At 44.7% G+C, this 13,451-nt stretch overlaps 1 protein-coding gene across 3 annotated transcripts in view; it reads left to right on the forward strand.

Annotated features, from left to right (window-relative positions):
• Nucleotides 1–13,451, forward strand: part of LOC147526280 (kinesin-like protein KIF2A) — a 102,371-nt gene that overhangs the window by 50,395 nt on the left and 38,525 nt on the right. For all 3 annotated transcript variants that reach the window (XM_086630246.1, XM_086630247.1, XM_086630248.1), the window contains exon 14: nt 1,745–1,855. In XM_086630246.1, coding sequence (XP_086486372.1) covers nt 1,745–1,855 — 111 coding nt within the window. The remainder of the gene's footprint in view (nt 1–1,744; nt 1,856–13,451) is intronic.

Here is a 13,451-nt window from a genome sequence, read left to right on the forward strand (position 1 = left end):
TGCGCTTTTGCTCTATTGCCTTTTTTTTTTTTTCCTTTTTTTTCTTTTTCTCTCTCTCCCAGTACTCCCACTCTCGGAGGACTATCTTTCTCTGCCCCTCTCTATTTCGGGGCCTCGTGTTCGTCCGGGATTGCAGCTTCAGGACGAGACAGGCTGCAGATAAGAGGGGGTGGTGAGCATCTACACTGTGTATTAGATCATCTGTATTAAATTGTTCTTATCTCAACCCATGGGTTTCCTGTTTCTCCTTTAATTCTCTCCCTCATTCCTGGGGGTGGGGGAGGGTGAGTGACCGGCTGTGTGGGGGGGTCCAGTTGCTGGAGCAGCCCAACCCACAACACTTGCTCACCTATAAGTATTAAGTCCTTTTTAGCATTTGCTTCAGTCTTTCTGCTTATGTGAGCTATGTCCATTCTATAAAATTCAGGTGGTAAGTTTTTAAATAATCACTTTAAGTTAAAGCCAACTTGCCCTTGTGTTTGTTCTGTTCTGTATCATGGTAGTTTTATTCTGAGCCTGTTTAGTTCTGGTTTATGCTGTTTCACAGTTGCAATGCTTTCTTGGATTATTGTCCCACAGTTTCTAGCCTGGCTTTTGGAAGAAGCTGTTTCTAGGAAATTTCAAAAGGCCACAAGGCTATGTCTGCAGCTGGAGGATTAGCTGAACTACTGTAGAACTATTCATGTAACACAAAAGCCTGTTAGTCCCGCTAAAAGCCAAGCTATAATATGAAAGATTTTGATGTACGGTTGTTTGAAGAAGTTCTGTGTGTAAACGTGTTAGAACTGTACCAAGGAAGCCCTGAATCTGAAGAGATGCCTGTACACAAAGTATTAAGGCAAAGCCAGAAACTGGAATTAATGATCAAAATATGACAACAACAACAAAACAGAAATTTAAATTTAAACTTTCTTCCTGTAAGAAGTAATTTATTAGCTGATGTTAGAACTCTTGAGTGGGCAGAAGTGATGTTTAGTGCAATCTCGGTTTGCACTGTTGTACTTAGTTGCTGCTGTAACTTCTATAGTAATTTCTTAATATTTACTTCTGTACAGTATTTCTCTCTGGAACTCTCCAACCAATTGCAAATATTAGTTTAGCCCCATACCCTTCTTGTGAGTGAAAGGGGAGACGTTATCCCTGTTTTTTCACATGAAGAATATTTTAAAGCAGGGAATGACTTACATTTTCGTGTGTCTTCCAATATTGAGTACATCAATACAGAGCTATGCTTACTAGGTTTGTGACCTGTGGAAGCTTTCAAAAAGTTTGGGCACTAGTGTTTCCTTCTGAGCTGTAAAGAAAGTCAGTGATAGAGCCAGAATCAAAGCTACTGCTTTTAACTGATAGAGTTAACATGAGTCACCATCCACGCTTCTGCTGGCAGAGGCTATAGATCATTCAGACTTTTGCAGCTCATAATCAGAAATAGTTGTTAGTCTGGAGATTTAACATCAACACTTTTTATTGTTGTTGTTGGATACAATATATGTAAACGTTTTGGATGAGATTCAGAAAGTTTTTAGGCTCCTAAGTCTTTTTTAAGTTCCTACCTCTCTACTGAACTTAATGAGAGGTAAAAGTCTAACACTTCTTGAATTCAAGCTTTAATAATAAATTTTCATGATATCTTAGAGGACGGCAGCATAACTAAGGCATATGTTTTCTGATTTTGAATTGCATTTGTATTATGCATTTTTCTTTGACATGGATTGAATAAATATAAACCTGTTTGTTCTTTCAGGAGTGCATTAGAGCCTTAGGCCGAAATAAACCTCATACACCATTCAGAGCGAGTAAACTTACTCAGGTGCTAAGAGATTCCTTCATAGGAGAAAACTCCCGTACCTGTATGGTAAGTTTGTTTAGTTAACTGTATGTTTTAACAATCACAAAGAGAAAAGAAGCTGAGAATTTAGGATCTTATGTTTAGAACTGCTACTGGCAATGTGTTAGACTTAAGTTTATAACTTATTAACTTATTAACTGACGCGATATTTGGAGTGAGTCTTTCAGCAGAGACGTTTCAGATAACTTGCTCCCTTCTCACTTTTTTTATTGGCCTTTCTTATTCCTTATTCTAGTTTTCTAGCTAGGCACCTAGTTAGAAGCACTTCTAGCTTGTGGGGTTTGTTTGTTTGTTTTAAATAATGTCTTAATTATATGAGAGTATTGTCTGTTGAATCAGAATTTTTGAAAAGGTGGTGTAGGCCGGAAGTATAGTGGTGAGTTCTGATCTTTAAATGACAAAGGCAAATTTGGAATTGGTATCAAAGGCATCAGAATATGGTCTAGGCTGTTGAGGGGAGAAGTAGTTGGGATGGATGGGATGAATAGTTGCGTACTGCATAAATGTGCATTTGCATCAATCTGAGAAACAGAATTCTTCTGTCAGATGATGGAAAGGACAGATAAAAGCACAGATATCCAGTAGTTTTGTTTGTGCATCCTTAACATTTCTCTGTATGGAAATGCAAACTCTCTGCAGTGGACACTGTTAGGCTTGTTTGCTGTGGTGGGTTGACCTTGGCTGGTGTTAAAGAAATTCTTTGTCCTAGGTTTCCTGCAGCAGAGGCTCAGACGTCAGATTCCAGATTAAAAAAAATAAATAATTTAATTGAGTGATACAACAATAGGAGCAGCTCAAGCTGGGTGCCTCTGGAGAGGGACCCTGACAAAGGAATCCCTGGACATCTATACCCTTACAGTCCATGCACCTGTTCTTCATGCGTTGTTCAGGTGCCTTGCACGCACCTCTTGGTCCAATGGTAATTTTTTTTTGGTCTGGGGTCTTTGTTCCTTATTGGATTCTTTCTCTGTCTCCAGATGGGCTGTTAGCTGTTTCTTATCTGGAGGAGTTGCAGCTTCTGCTGACAGTTGTGGCCTCCTTGTCTTCCAGCTTGCACTGGTCTCAGGGCTTCCCTTCATGTAACTAGGCAACAGTTCAAGATAAGTTCCACTTTCCTAGGTGAAAGTTGGCAGCTTGTGGCCTAAGGCTTCAGCAAACTTAGCTACTAATGCTAAACAAGGCTATTAGTCCTAATGATTCTTAACAGTGCTCAGCAAGACTATTCAGACAAAAGAATACAGTTAAAAGAATTCAGTTAATCAAACTTAATCTGCAACAGTCCTTCCTTTGTTTTTATTAAGCATTCCAATTTATTATGTCAGACAAGTGTCAGACAAAACTCAAGAAGTCTTTCAAGACACGCAATTAACCTCCATGTTCTTAAGCATAAGATGATCACAAGTGACAAACACCATAAAGCTAAGCCTAATGCTATTATCATGGGGTGCAACATGTGATTATATAGACTATATAATTGGATGAGGCTTTGAGCAACCTGATCTAGTGGAAGGTGTCCCTGACGATGTCAGGGGGGGTTGGAACAAGATGATCTTTGAGGTCCCTTCCAACCCAAACCATTCTATGATTCTATGAAGTCTGGCCACTGTTGATGATTCTTTTTGCAGCCTCATAGATTCCTGGCACTGACCATATCTTCTGTACTTGATTAGCTACTGCCTCTGCCTCTGCCATGTGCTTTGTCATAGAACCACCTAGCTACAGTAATTGTATATTTCTTTGGCAGTGTAGGCTTTCCTCTGACTGTCCATATTCCCTCGTCATCTTGGTTTGCTTCCCATTTTTCCCATTGTTTCTTTTCTTCTGCTGAACAGTCCTTCTCATACATGGTTTTGGGGTTGGTTAAATTTGGCCATTTGCTCTGGCTTACCACTGGAACTGCAACCATACATTCTCTCAGAGGCTGTCGGGCTGCAGCTTTTGCAGCTGTGTTAGCTAAGGCATTCCCTTCACTAATTTCTGTAGTGTCCTTTGTATGGGCTGGACAATGTATCACAGCAATTTCTTTAGGGAGCTGTACTGTCTCCAGCAAATTGTGTGTTTCTTCTTCATTTGATACTTTCTTTCCTGACGATGTAAAAAAAATCCCTATTCTTTCCACAACATACCTGTTGCGTGGCATACCCTGAAGACATATTGAGAGTCCGTATAGATGTTGACTCGTTTCCCTTTTCCCAGATGCACTGTGCACGTTAAGGCTACTAGTTCCACCCCTTGTGCGCTCATCCTTGCTGGGAGCAGTTCAGCTTCTGTTACTTGTCCTTGGCTGACCACAGTGTATCCGGTCCGTCGTTGTCCGTGCAGGTAGGAGGATGAGCCATCCACAAACAGAGCTAGACCTGGGTTCTGTAAAGGAACATCCGTTAAGTCTGTTCGCGGTTTACTTGAAATGTATGTCACCTGCTCACACTGGTGATGGTGTTCTCCATCATCGGGAAAAGGCATTAGGGTTGCTGGATTCAGAGCATTGCATCTTTTCAAAACTACGTCATCTGCCATTAGAAGGGTCGGTTCATATCTGTGTGCCCGTTGTGGTGACAATGCTTGGGTTGCATACTGTTTCAGCAGTATTTCCACCTCGTGTGGGACATAAACTGTTACAGGGTGTCCCAGAATGAGGGGGCGGCTTTTCTCTAATATTGTTGTTGCTGCTGCTGCCACCGATTTAATACAGGCTGGTGTTCCTGCTGCAACTGGATCTAGTTGCACAGAGTAGTATGCAACTGATCTCTGGTGGGGTCCCAGTTTTTGCGTTATCACCCCATTGGCTATCCCTTTTCATTCATGCACGTATAAATTGAAAGGCTTTGTGCAATCTGGGAGCCCAAGGGCAGGAGCAGATGTCAAGGCTCCTTTTATTGCTTTAAAAGCTTGTTCTCTCTCTGGGCCCCACGCTATAGGTTCTATTTCTTCATTTCTTGTTGCCTCTGTCAGAGGCTTCGTTAGTTCTCCTAACCCAGGGATCCACAGTTGACAAAATTCCACAGCTCTGCGGAACCCTCGTAACTGCTTTTTTTGTGACTTGTCACAGGAGCCTAATTCTAGCTTCTAGTCTTTCTGGGTCTGCTACCCGTTGTCCTTTCCTTAAAATAAAACCTAGATATTTAACCTCTTTCTGACACAGCTGGAGTTTGGATGGAGGCACACGATGTCCTTTCTCTGTTAAAGCAGTGCAAAGGTGTACAGTGTCTATTATACAAGTGTTTTCATCCTTACTCGCTAATAGCAGATCATCTACATATTGTACAAGAGCTGATTTACCTGGTAATTTTATATCTTTTAAATAATTCCCTAGTATTTGTGAAAAAGTTGCAGGAAAACCCGCAAACCCTTGTGAGAGACGCATCCAGGTTAATTGTTGTCCTTTCCACATAAAGGCAAACAGAGGTTGGCTGTCCTCGTTTGTCACGGAATGACACAGTATCAGACCAATAGAGGTCAGTTCAATAAAAGTCAGGAGCAATTCGACCAGTCTACCAGTTTCCCAAGAAAGACAAGACCCTTGTATCCGACCTACCTGCCCACCCTGGGCAGCCCGCTAAGTTGGAGGGTGTTTGCCTAACCTGTTCAGGGACCTCGCCGGCAGCACAATGGGTCAAATCCCTTATATCAATTATAAAGTTTCCAGAAACTTATATTAAACCAGCAAATTTTATTACTGATGCTCGTGACAGGATACAGATTCAAAGATAGCCGGTGATAGGGACTGACTGCGAAAATAGATTTCATTTAGAACAATATAAACTAGAACTGATCAGTGACTAACTAGCTAGCAAAATGTTAGTAAGTAAATGCGCATAACACAGAGCTCTTACACAACAGGCGTCTTAATTAGGGGAGGGGAAGAGAAGTCCAGCCCGTCGACTGATCCCAGATCTTTCAATGGAAGTCTTCGCCCCTAACACCCCCTTCTCTTTAACCATTTTATACTATTTCTTTACTTTAGGTGGAGCTTGAGTGACTCTAGCCATACATATTACAATGACATTATAATGAGCAAAGTTCAGCTTCATGGCACGATCCCACCATTGTTGCTGAGGAGGCAGTTGCGATCCATCTTTCTTGACAGCAGCTGTGCTGTTATCTTCCTCTTTATCTCTGGTAACAGGGACGAGCCGTGGTACCTCTGCACCACTCTCCTCCCCATTTCAGGGATATTGCACATCCCATTCAGCCAGATGCAGGCCTTACCCGTTCACACATCCGTTCCTGCGCACTCCATTCCTGGGAACAGCAACTGTGTATCACCTCAAAGCTGCTCTAATATTACAGCTCATTGTTTAAGATGTAAGCTGAACTTTGGGGGACAATATTCTCCCATTCCCCCAGTTTCCGTTATTTTTCCACATCGTCTAACGGGATACTAAAAAACGCTGTAGTTAGATCAATCACAGCAAAATATTTTGTCCAATGTGGTATTTGGACAAGTATTTCAGAGGGATCAGGTACTACTGGATGAGGAGCCACTATATGCTGATTAACTACTCGTAGATCTTGTACAAAATGGTATTTCAGGTCCCCATGCTCATCTAATCTTTTTTTTTTTTATGGGGAGTATAGGAGTATTATACAGTGACACACATACTTTTAAAATTCCTTGTGCCAAATACTGATCTATCTGTTTCTGAATGCTCTTTTCAGCTTCTTGGAGAATAAGATACTGTTTCACAGCCAGTGGAGTTCCTCCCTTTGTTTTTATATTTATGGGTTGAGCTGAAATCAGCAGTCCTGCATCAGTGCTGGTTTTACTCCACAGCTTTGTGAGTACGGTTTTCAGTACTTCTGGTATTTTCGGCTCATTTTATGAGCTTCTGGTGATCACACTCAGTCCCATAATTATTAAGTCTATCCCTTCAGGCGACAAACATAATTCTACATTCAGGGTCTGCAAGAGATCTCTTCCTAATGAACACGCTGGGGAGTCCTCTGCCAATATGAACCTTCCCCAAACACTCTTATAGATTCATGGAATCGTAGAATGGTTTGGGTTGGAAGGGACCTTAAAGATCATTGAGTTCTAAACCCCCTGCCATGGGCAGGGACACCTTCCACTAGACCAGGTTGCTCAAAGCCTCATCCAACCTGGCCTTGAACACCTCCAGGGATGGGCCATCCACAACTTCTCTGGGCAACTTGTTCCAGTGCCTCATCACCTTCAGAGTGAAGAATTTCTTCCTTAGATCTAATCAAAATCCACTCTCTTTCAGTTTAAAGCCATTACCCCTCATCCTATCAGTACACGCCCTTGTAGAAAGTCCCTCTCCAACTTTCTTGTAGGCCCCTTTAGGTACTGGAAGGCTGCTAGAAGGTCTCCCCGGAGCCTTCTCTTCTCCAGGCTAAACAACCCCAACTCTCTCAGCCTGTCTTCATAGGAGAGGTGCTCCAACCCTCGGATCATCTTTGTGGCCCTCCTCTGGACCCTCTCCAACAGCTCCATTGTTACTACTAAAGGTTTGCTCAGACTCCTCTCTCCCCCTCCCGTTACCCCGTGTATTTTGACTCTATCTCTAGTTTCAGATCCTTTTGGGATAAAGTTCAAAAGGGATAGGGTAGCTCCTGTATCTACTAAAAATTCAACTTCACAACCTTCTACTTTGCCCATTATGTGCCCTTTTTGGTCCAGATGAATCCCCCACATGCTAAAGATTCCCAGCCCCTCTAATTCCCCAAGATCTTCAGGGTCTTCCTCCTCTAGCCATTGCGAATGGTTGTCCCCACAGGGCAGTTCTTCTTCACAGTGATGATTTCTTTCCTTTGTCATCCCTTGGGGACGTAGGGGGCATTCTCTTTGTAAATGCCCTAGATTCCTACAGTAATAACATTTTCTCCCTTCACTTCCTTCCTTTATTCCTCTTCTGTTTCCCGACTCCGGCCCAAAGCCTCCTCTTGATCTTCCTCTTCCTCGACCATTACCTCTCACTTGCAAATTTCTAGCTAAAGCTGCTGCCAGCAAATTAACCTCCTGTTCCTTTGTCTTCCTTTTCTCTTTCCTTAGTTCATCTTTCTGCCTCTCCTCATGACCATCATACACAAATACAGCCACACTCAACATCTTCTGGAAATTTTCTCCTTGCCACCCCAGCATGTGCTCTTTAAAGTATTTTTGTATATCAGGGGCTGCTTGATCCACAAAGACACTGATTGCGAGTGTGTCATTAAAATTTTGAGGGATCATTCCCCCATGCTTTAACAGAGTTTGTCTAAGTCAGCCCCCTAAAATCACTGGGGTGTTCGTCTAGTCTTTGTCTGCACTCCTGTACCTTAGTCCAATTTCCTCCAACTTCACCGCATGCCCTAATTGCTTCTACTAGATTTCTAAGTGCTGTCTGACACATGGCATGATCTCCAGCATTGTTATAATTCCAGTTTGGATTGTTCACTTGCGGAAGCGGGATTGAAGACTCCAGAGACGACTCAATATGAGTTAGCTGCAGGAAATCTCATTTATTGCGCAGTTCTTATTGCTTATATAGACAATTTTTGTCAGTCATCCTGAGACCACACCTTTTCTACACCATTATTGGATGATACATATGCTTGTCGTGTTTAACACACTATTTCAAAAAACACCCGCCTAGCGAAGCTCTGCTCTAAGCAAACACTACTCCCTTATCATACAGCATAGTTTTCTTATCCTTTACTTCAAGGGCATTCCGCCCTGGAGGCCTAACTTCCCAGCTCCTGTCTTTATTCACACAGGGTTTTCTTCGTGCAGTCTCTTCAAAGATCCATATCCTCTGGCTATAAACAAAACTCCAACATTCACTGGCCAGGGATTTCTATTCCCCCTCGCTTGTTGTGCTAACTCCGCATCTTTGTTTAGTATCTTCTCTCTTTCATCAGGTCAGAACAATTCTCTCAAAAGTATCTAGGTATCTTCCCAATTTGGATTATGTCCAGTGCAAATGTTAGAAAACAACTGGGCACATTGTAAAAAATTTCTTTTTTGTAACGTTATTATTATATTATATATAAAACATAAGTTATATATGTTATTATATAATACGTTATTTTATAATATATAATATTATTATATTGTTATTAGAATATATATTCAGTGGGATCTTGGAGAGAAGCTGTCGTGATTTAGCCCAGTGGGTAGCTACTGTTTGCTCACTCCTTCCCCCTGGTGGGGTGGAGAGGAGAAAAATGTAACAAAAGGCCTGAGGGTCGAGACAAGTACTGGGAGGGAGCATCCACCAACCATGGTCCTGGGCAAAACAGACCCGACTTGGAGACACATCAATTTGATTCGTTATGAGTTACTTCAGAGACGATAAGGAGAAACGAAGCCAGATCTCAAAAACACCTTCCTCCCACCCCTCTCTTCTTCCCGACTCTACCTCCTCCCCCAGCAGCGCAGGGGGACAGGGAATGGGAGTTGCAGGTCAGTTCATCACACACTGTTTCTGCTGCTTCTTCCTCCTCAGTGGGAGGGCTCCTTACACTCTTCCCCTGCTCCAACGTGCGGCCCCTCCTCACGAAGACAGTTCTCCGCAAATTTCTCCAATGTGAGTCCTTCCCGCAGGATGCAATCCTTACCCATCAGATTGCTCCAGAGCAGGCTTTTCCCATGAAGTCACGGATTCTCAAGGCGCAGCCACCTGCTCCAGCGTGGAGTCCCTTCCCATGTAATATATACAAACAAGTGATGTACAGTGTAATTGCTCACCACTCGATGACCAAGGCCTGTCCTGTTCCATCAAGCAATCCTGAAATGGATAAGTTCCGACACTGCAATCCCAGATGAGTGAGAGGGCTGAAAAGAGCGAGAGAGAGAAATCTCCAAGAGAGTCCCCCAGAAGAGAGTGGACCAAACTTCCTGGTGAACCCTCATATATATACTGGGTGTGACGCTGCATGATATGGAATACTTCATTGGCCAATTTGACCCTCAATCTTAAGTCTAAGTTCAAATCATAAGGAGAGTCGTGGACCCTTTGTCCCAGCTCTGCTCTCCTCCAGCCTGTTGAGCTCCTGCACACTGGCAAAAACACGGCAGCTGAAAAGACCTTGCTGTCTAGCTACTAAAAAGAAAAACTAACTCTGTCCCACATGAAATCAGGACAGTAGTTTCATTTCAGTTTTCTGCAGTTGACTGTAGAGATCACTGCTATGTTCTCTTGGAGATTGTGTACTTCATGTGAAGTAAATTAAAGCACAGAAGAACTTTTTAGGTACAATACTGTTATATATTGTACAATATTGTTATAACAAGGTAACGTAGAATCACAAAATGGTATAGACTGGAAGGGACCTTGTCGTGATTTTAGGCTGATCCAGCAACTAAAACTCACACAGTCTCTCCTTCTCCAGTAAAGTAGAGAGGAGAGGGAAAAAAAAAAACCCAAAGGGACTGAGGGTTGAGACAAGAACAGAGGGAGCACCCACCAACCATGGTCCTGGGCAAAACAGACAGGGCTTTCTCAAAGCAAAACAATTTATTAATGATTACTTAGAAGGACAAAGGGAAAACAAAACCGATTACTCGAGAGGACAGAAAGAAACAAAACCAGATCTTAAACCCGACACCTTCCCCCCCCCCTTTCCTTTTCCTCCCGGCTCTACCTCCTCCCCCCAGCAGCACAGGGGGCAGGGACTGGGGGAGTGCAGGTCAGTTCATTCCGTGCTGTTACTGCTGCTTCTTTCTTAAAGGAGAAGGAGTCCTTACACCCTTTTCCCCTGCTCCAATGGATCCCCTACCCACGAGGAAAAATCCACAAACTTCTCCAGCGTGAGTCCAGCCCACTGGAAACAATCCTTCCCCACAGATTGCTCCAGTGTGGGCTTTACCACAGTCTCGGATACTTAGGGAGTTGTAGCCACTCGCTCCGGCGTGGGTCGTCACGCAGACTCCAGATGCCTCTCTGCCTTGTCGTGCGTCCCAACACGACCATCCTCAGGCTCAGGCATCTTCTCCCCACGGGCTGCGAGTGGGTCTCTGCTCCACCGAGGCCGTCCTGGTTGCAGGGGGGCCCCCTGCTATCTCACCATCAGCCGCAGGGGAAACTCAGCTCCGGCACACCTCCTCCCGCTCCATCCTCACTGACCTGCTGTCCATGCGGCTGTTTCAGATCTCAGTCCTCTCCAGGTGAACTCAGCCCAGTGGGCACCCCGGGAGTGGGGTGCCCCCGAGTTCCCCAGCTGGCTCCGCCGCCGCCATTCTCCGTGGGCGACACCGGCCCGACGCAGGCAGCCGCCCGGCCGGGAGCCAGGGAGTGGGGGCAGCGCCCTCCTCCCTTCTCTCCTCGATCCTGGGCAAAGCACCTTTTCCGGTTCCTTTGTCCTGACTTAAATAGGGCAATTCGCAGAGGCGCCCTATTGGCTCAACCCCGAGGGGGATGGCAGTCTGATCTGGTGGCCAGAACTAAGCCTAACCCAGTTCCAAAACCGGGGAGGTCACAGGGAGCAAAACCCCTCTCCTGCCACCAGAACCACCCCCCCCCCCTCCACATCAAACCATGACAGACCTTTAGGATCATCTAGTTCCAACCCTCTGCCACTAGACCAGGTTGCACAAAGCCTCATCCAACCTGGCCAGTTCCAGGGACGGGGCATCCACAACTTCTCTGGGCAACCTGTTCCAGTGCTTCACCACCCTCAATGTAAAGAATTTCTTCCTTATATCCAATTGAAATCTCCCCTCTTTCAGTTTAAAGCCATTGCCCCTTGTCCTATCACTACATGCCCTTGTAAAAAGTCCCTCTCCAGCTTTCCTGTAGGCCCCCTTTAGGTACTGGAAGGCTGCAATAAGATCACCCCGGAGCCTTCTCTTCTCCCGGCTGACCAGCCCCAGTTCTCTCAGCCTGTCTTCATAGCAGAGGTGCTCCAGCCCTCGGATCATCTTCATGGCCCTCCTCTGGACGCACTCCAGTAGCTCCATGTCCTTCTTGTGTTGGGGACCTGTCACATTAAGACACAGGGTCAGAGCAATAGAGGTCAGGGAGCAATTTGACCAGTCTACCAGCTTCCCAAGAAAGACAAGACCTTTGTACCTGACCTGCCTGCCCCCCTAGGCAGCCCGCTAAGTCAGGGGGTGTTCGCCTGACCTGTTCAGGGACCCGACAGGCAGCGCAATGGGCCAAATCCCTTATATTCTCTGTATCAATTATGGAGTTTCTGGAAACTTTTATTTATATATATATATATATATATACACGACAAATTTTATTACGTATACTCGTGACAAGATACAGATTCAAAGACAGCTGGTGATAGGGACTGACTGTGAAAACAGATTTGATTTGGAATAATATAAAACCAGAACTGATCAGTGATAATACTAACTAGCTAGCAAGGTGTTAGTAAGTAAATGCGCGTAACACAGAGCTCTTACCCAATAGGTGTCCCTATGGGGGGGAGAAGAGAGGTCCAGCCCGTCAACTGATCCCAGATGTTTCAATGGAGGTCTTCTCCCTGACATCCCCCTTCTCTTTTGCCATTTTATACTATTTCTTTACTTCCAGGTGGAGCTTGAGTGACTCCAGTCATACATACCTTTATTAGGATTGGTGTAAATTTTTCTCACTTTGAATTAAAGCTGTAGGCTAGAAGAATTTCAGGGTGCCTGCTCAGTGAGGGGTGGTCGCAGCCCGAAGGTAGGTAGCTTTTGAGGTGGAGGTGTGTTTTGGTATTATAATGATATTATAATGAGCAAAGTTCAACTTCAGGACATGATTTCACCATTATTGCTGAGGCAGGAGTTGCGATCCATCTTCCTTGATGGTAACTATGCGCTTATCTTCACCAGATGTTCTTTATCTCTGATAACAGCGATAAGCTGTGGTACCTCCGTACCACTCTACTCCCCATTTCGAGGATATTGCACATTCCATTCGACCAGATGCAGGCCTTGTCCGTTCCAAGTGCACTCTGTTCCTGGGAAGAGCAACTGTGTCCCACTTCAAAGCTGCTCTAATATTACAGCCTTTGAGCTGAACTTTACGAAGCTGTATTTTTCCATTTCCCCAATTTCGGTTATTTTCCTACAGGACCCCAGAGCTGAACACAGTACTGCAGGTGGGGTCTCACGAGAGCAGAGCAGAGGGGCAGAATCACATCCCTTGAACTGCTGGCCACACTTCTTTTGATGCAGCCCAGGACACGGTTGGCTTTCTGGGCTGCAAGCACACATTGCCGGCTCATGTTGAGCTTCTCAACCAGCACCTCCAAGTCCTTCTCCTCAGGGCTGCTCTCAATCCATTCTCCGCCCACGCTGTATTTGTGATTGGGATTGCCTCAACCCATGTGCAGGACCTTTCACTTGGCCTTGTCGAAATTCATGAGGTTTGACGAGTCCAGATAGATGATGTCAGTTGCTCTTCCCTTATCCACCAACGCTGTAATCCCATTGTAGAAGGCCAACAAATTTGTCAGGCTTTGTCCTTAGTGAAGCCATGTTGGTTGTCATCAATCACCTCCTTGTTTCCCATGAGCCTTAGCATAGTTGCCAGGAGGACCTGCTCCATGATCTTGCTGGGCACAGAGGTGAGACTGACTGGCCTGGAGTTCCCCGGGTCTTCTTTTTTCCCCTTTTAAAAATGGGGGCTACGTTTCCCCTTTTCCAGTCAGTGGGAACTTCACC

Source organism: Tauraco erythrolophus, chromosome W (genome assembly GCF_009769465.1).
Source record: "Tauraco erythrolophus isolate bTauEry1 chromosome W, bTauEry1.pri, whole genome shotgun sequence".
Classification (NCBI taxonomy): Eukaryota; Metazoa; Chordata; class Aves; order Musophagiformes; family Musophagidae; genus Tauraco; species Tauraco erythrolophus.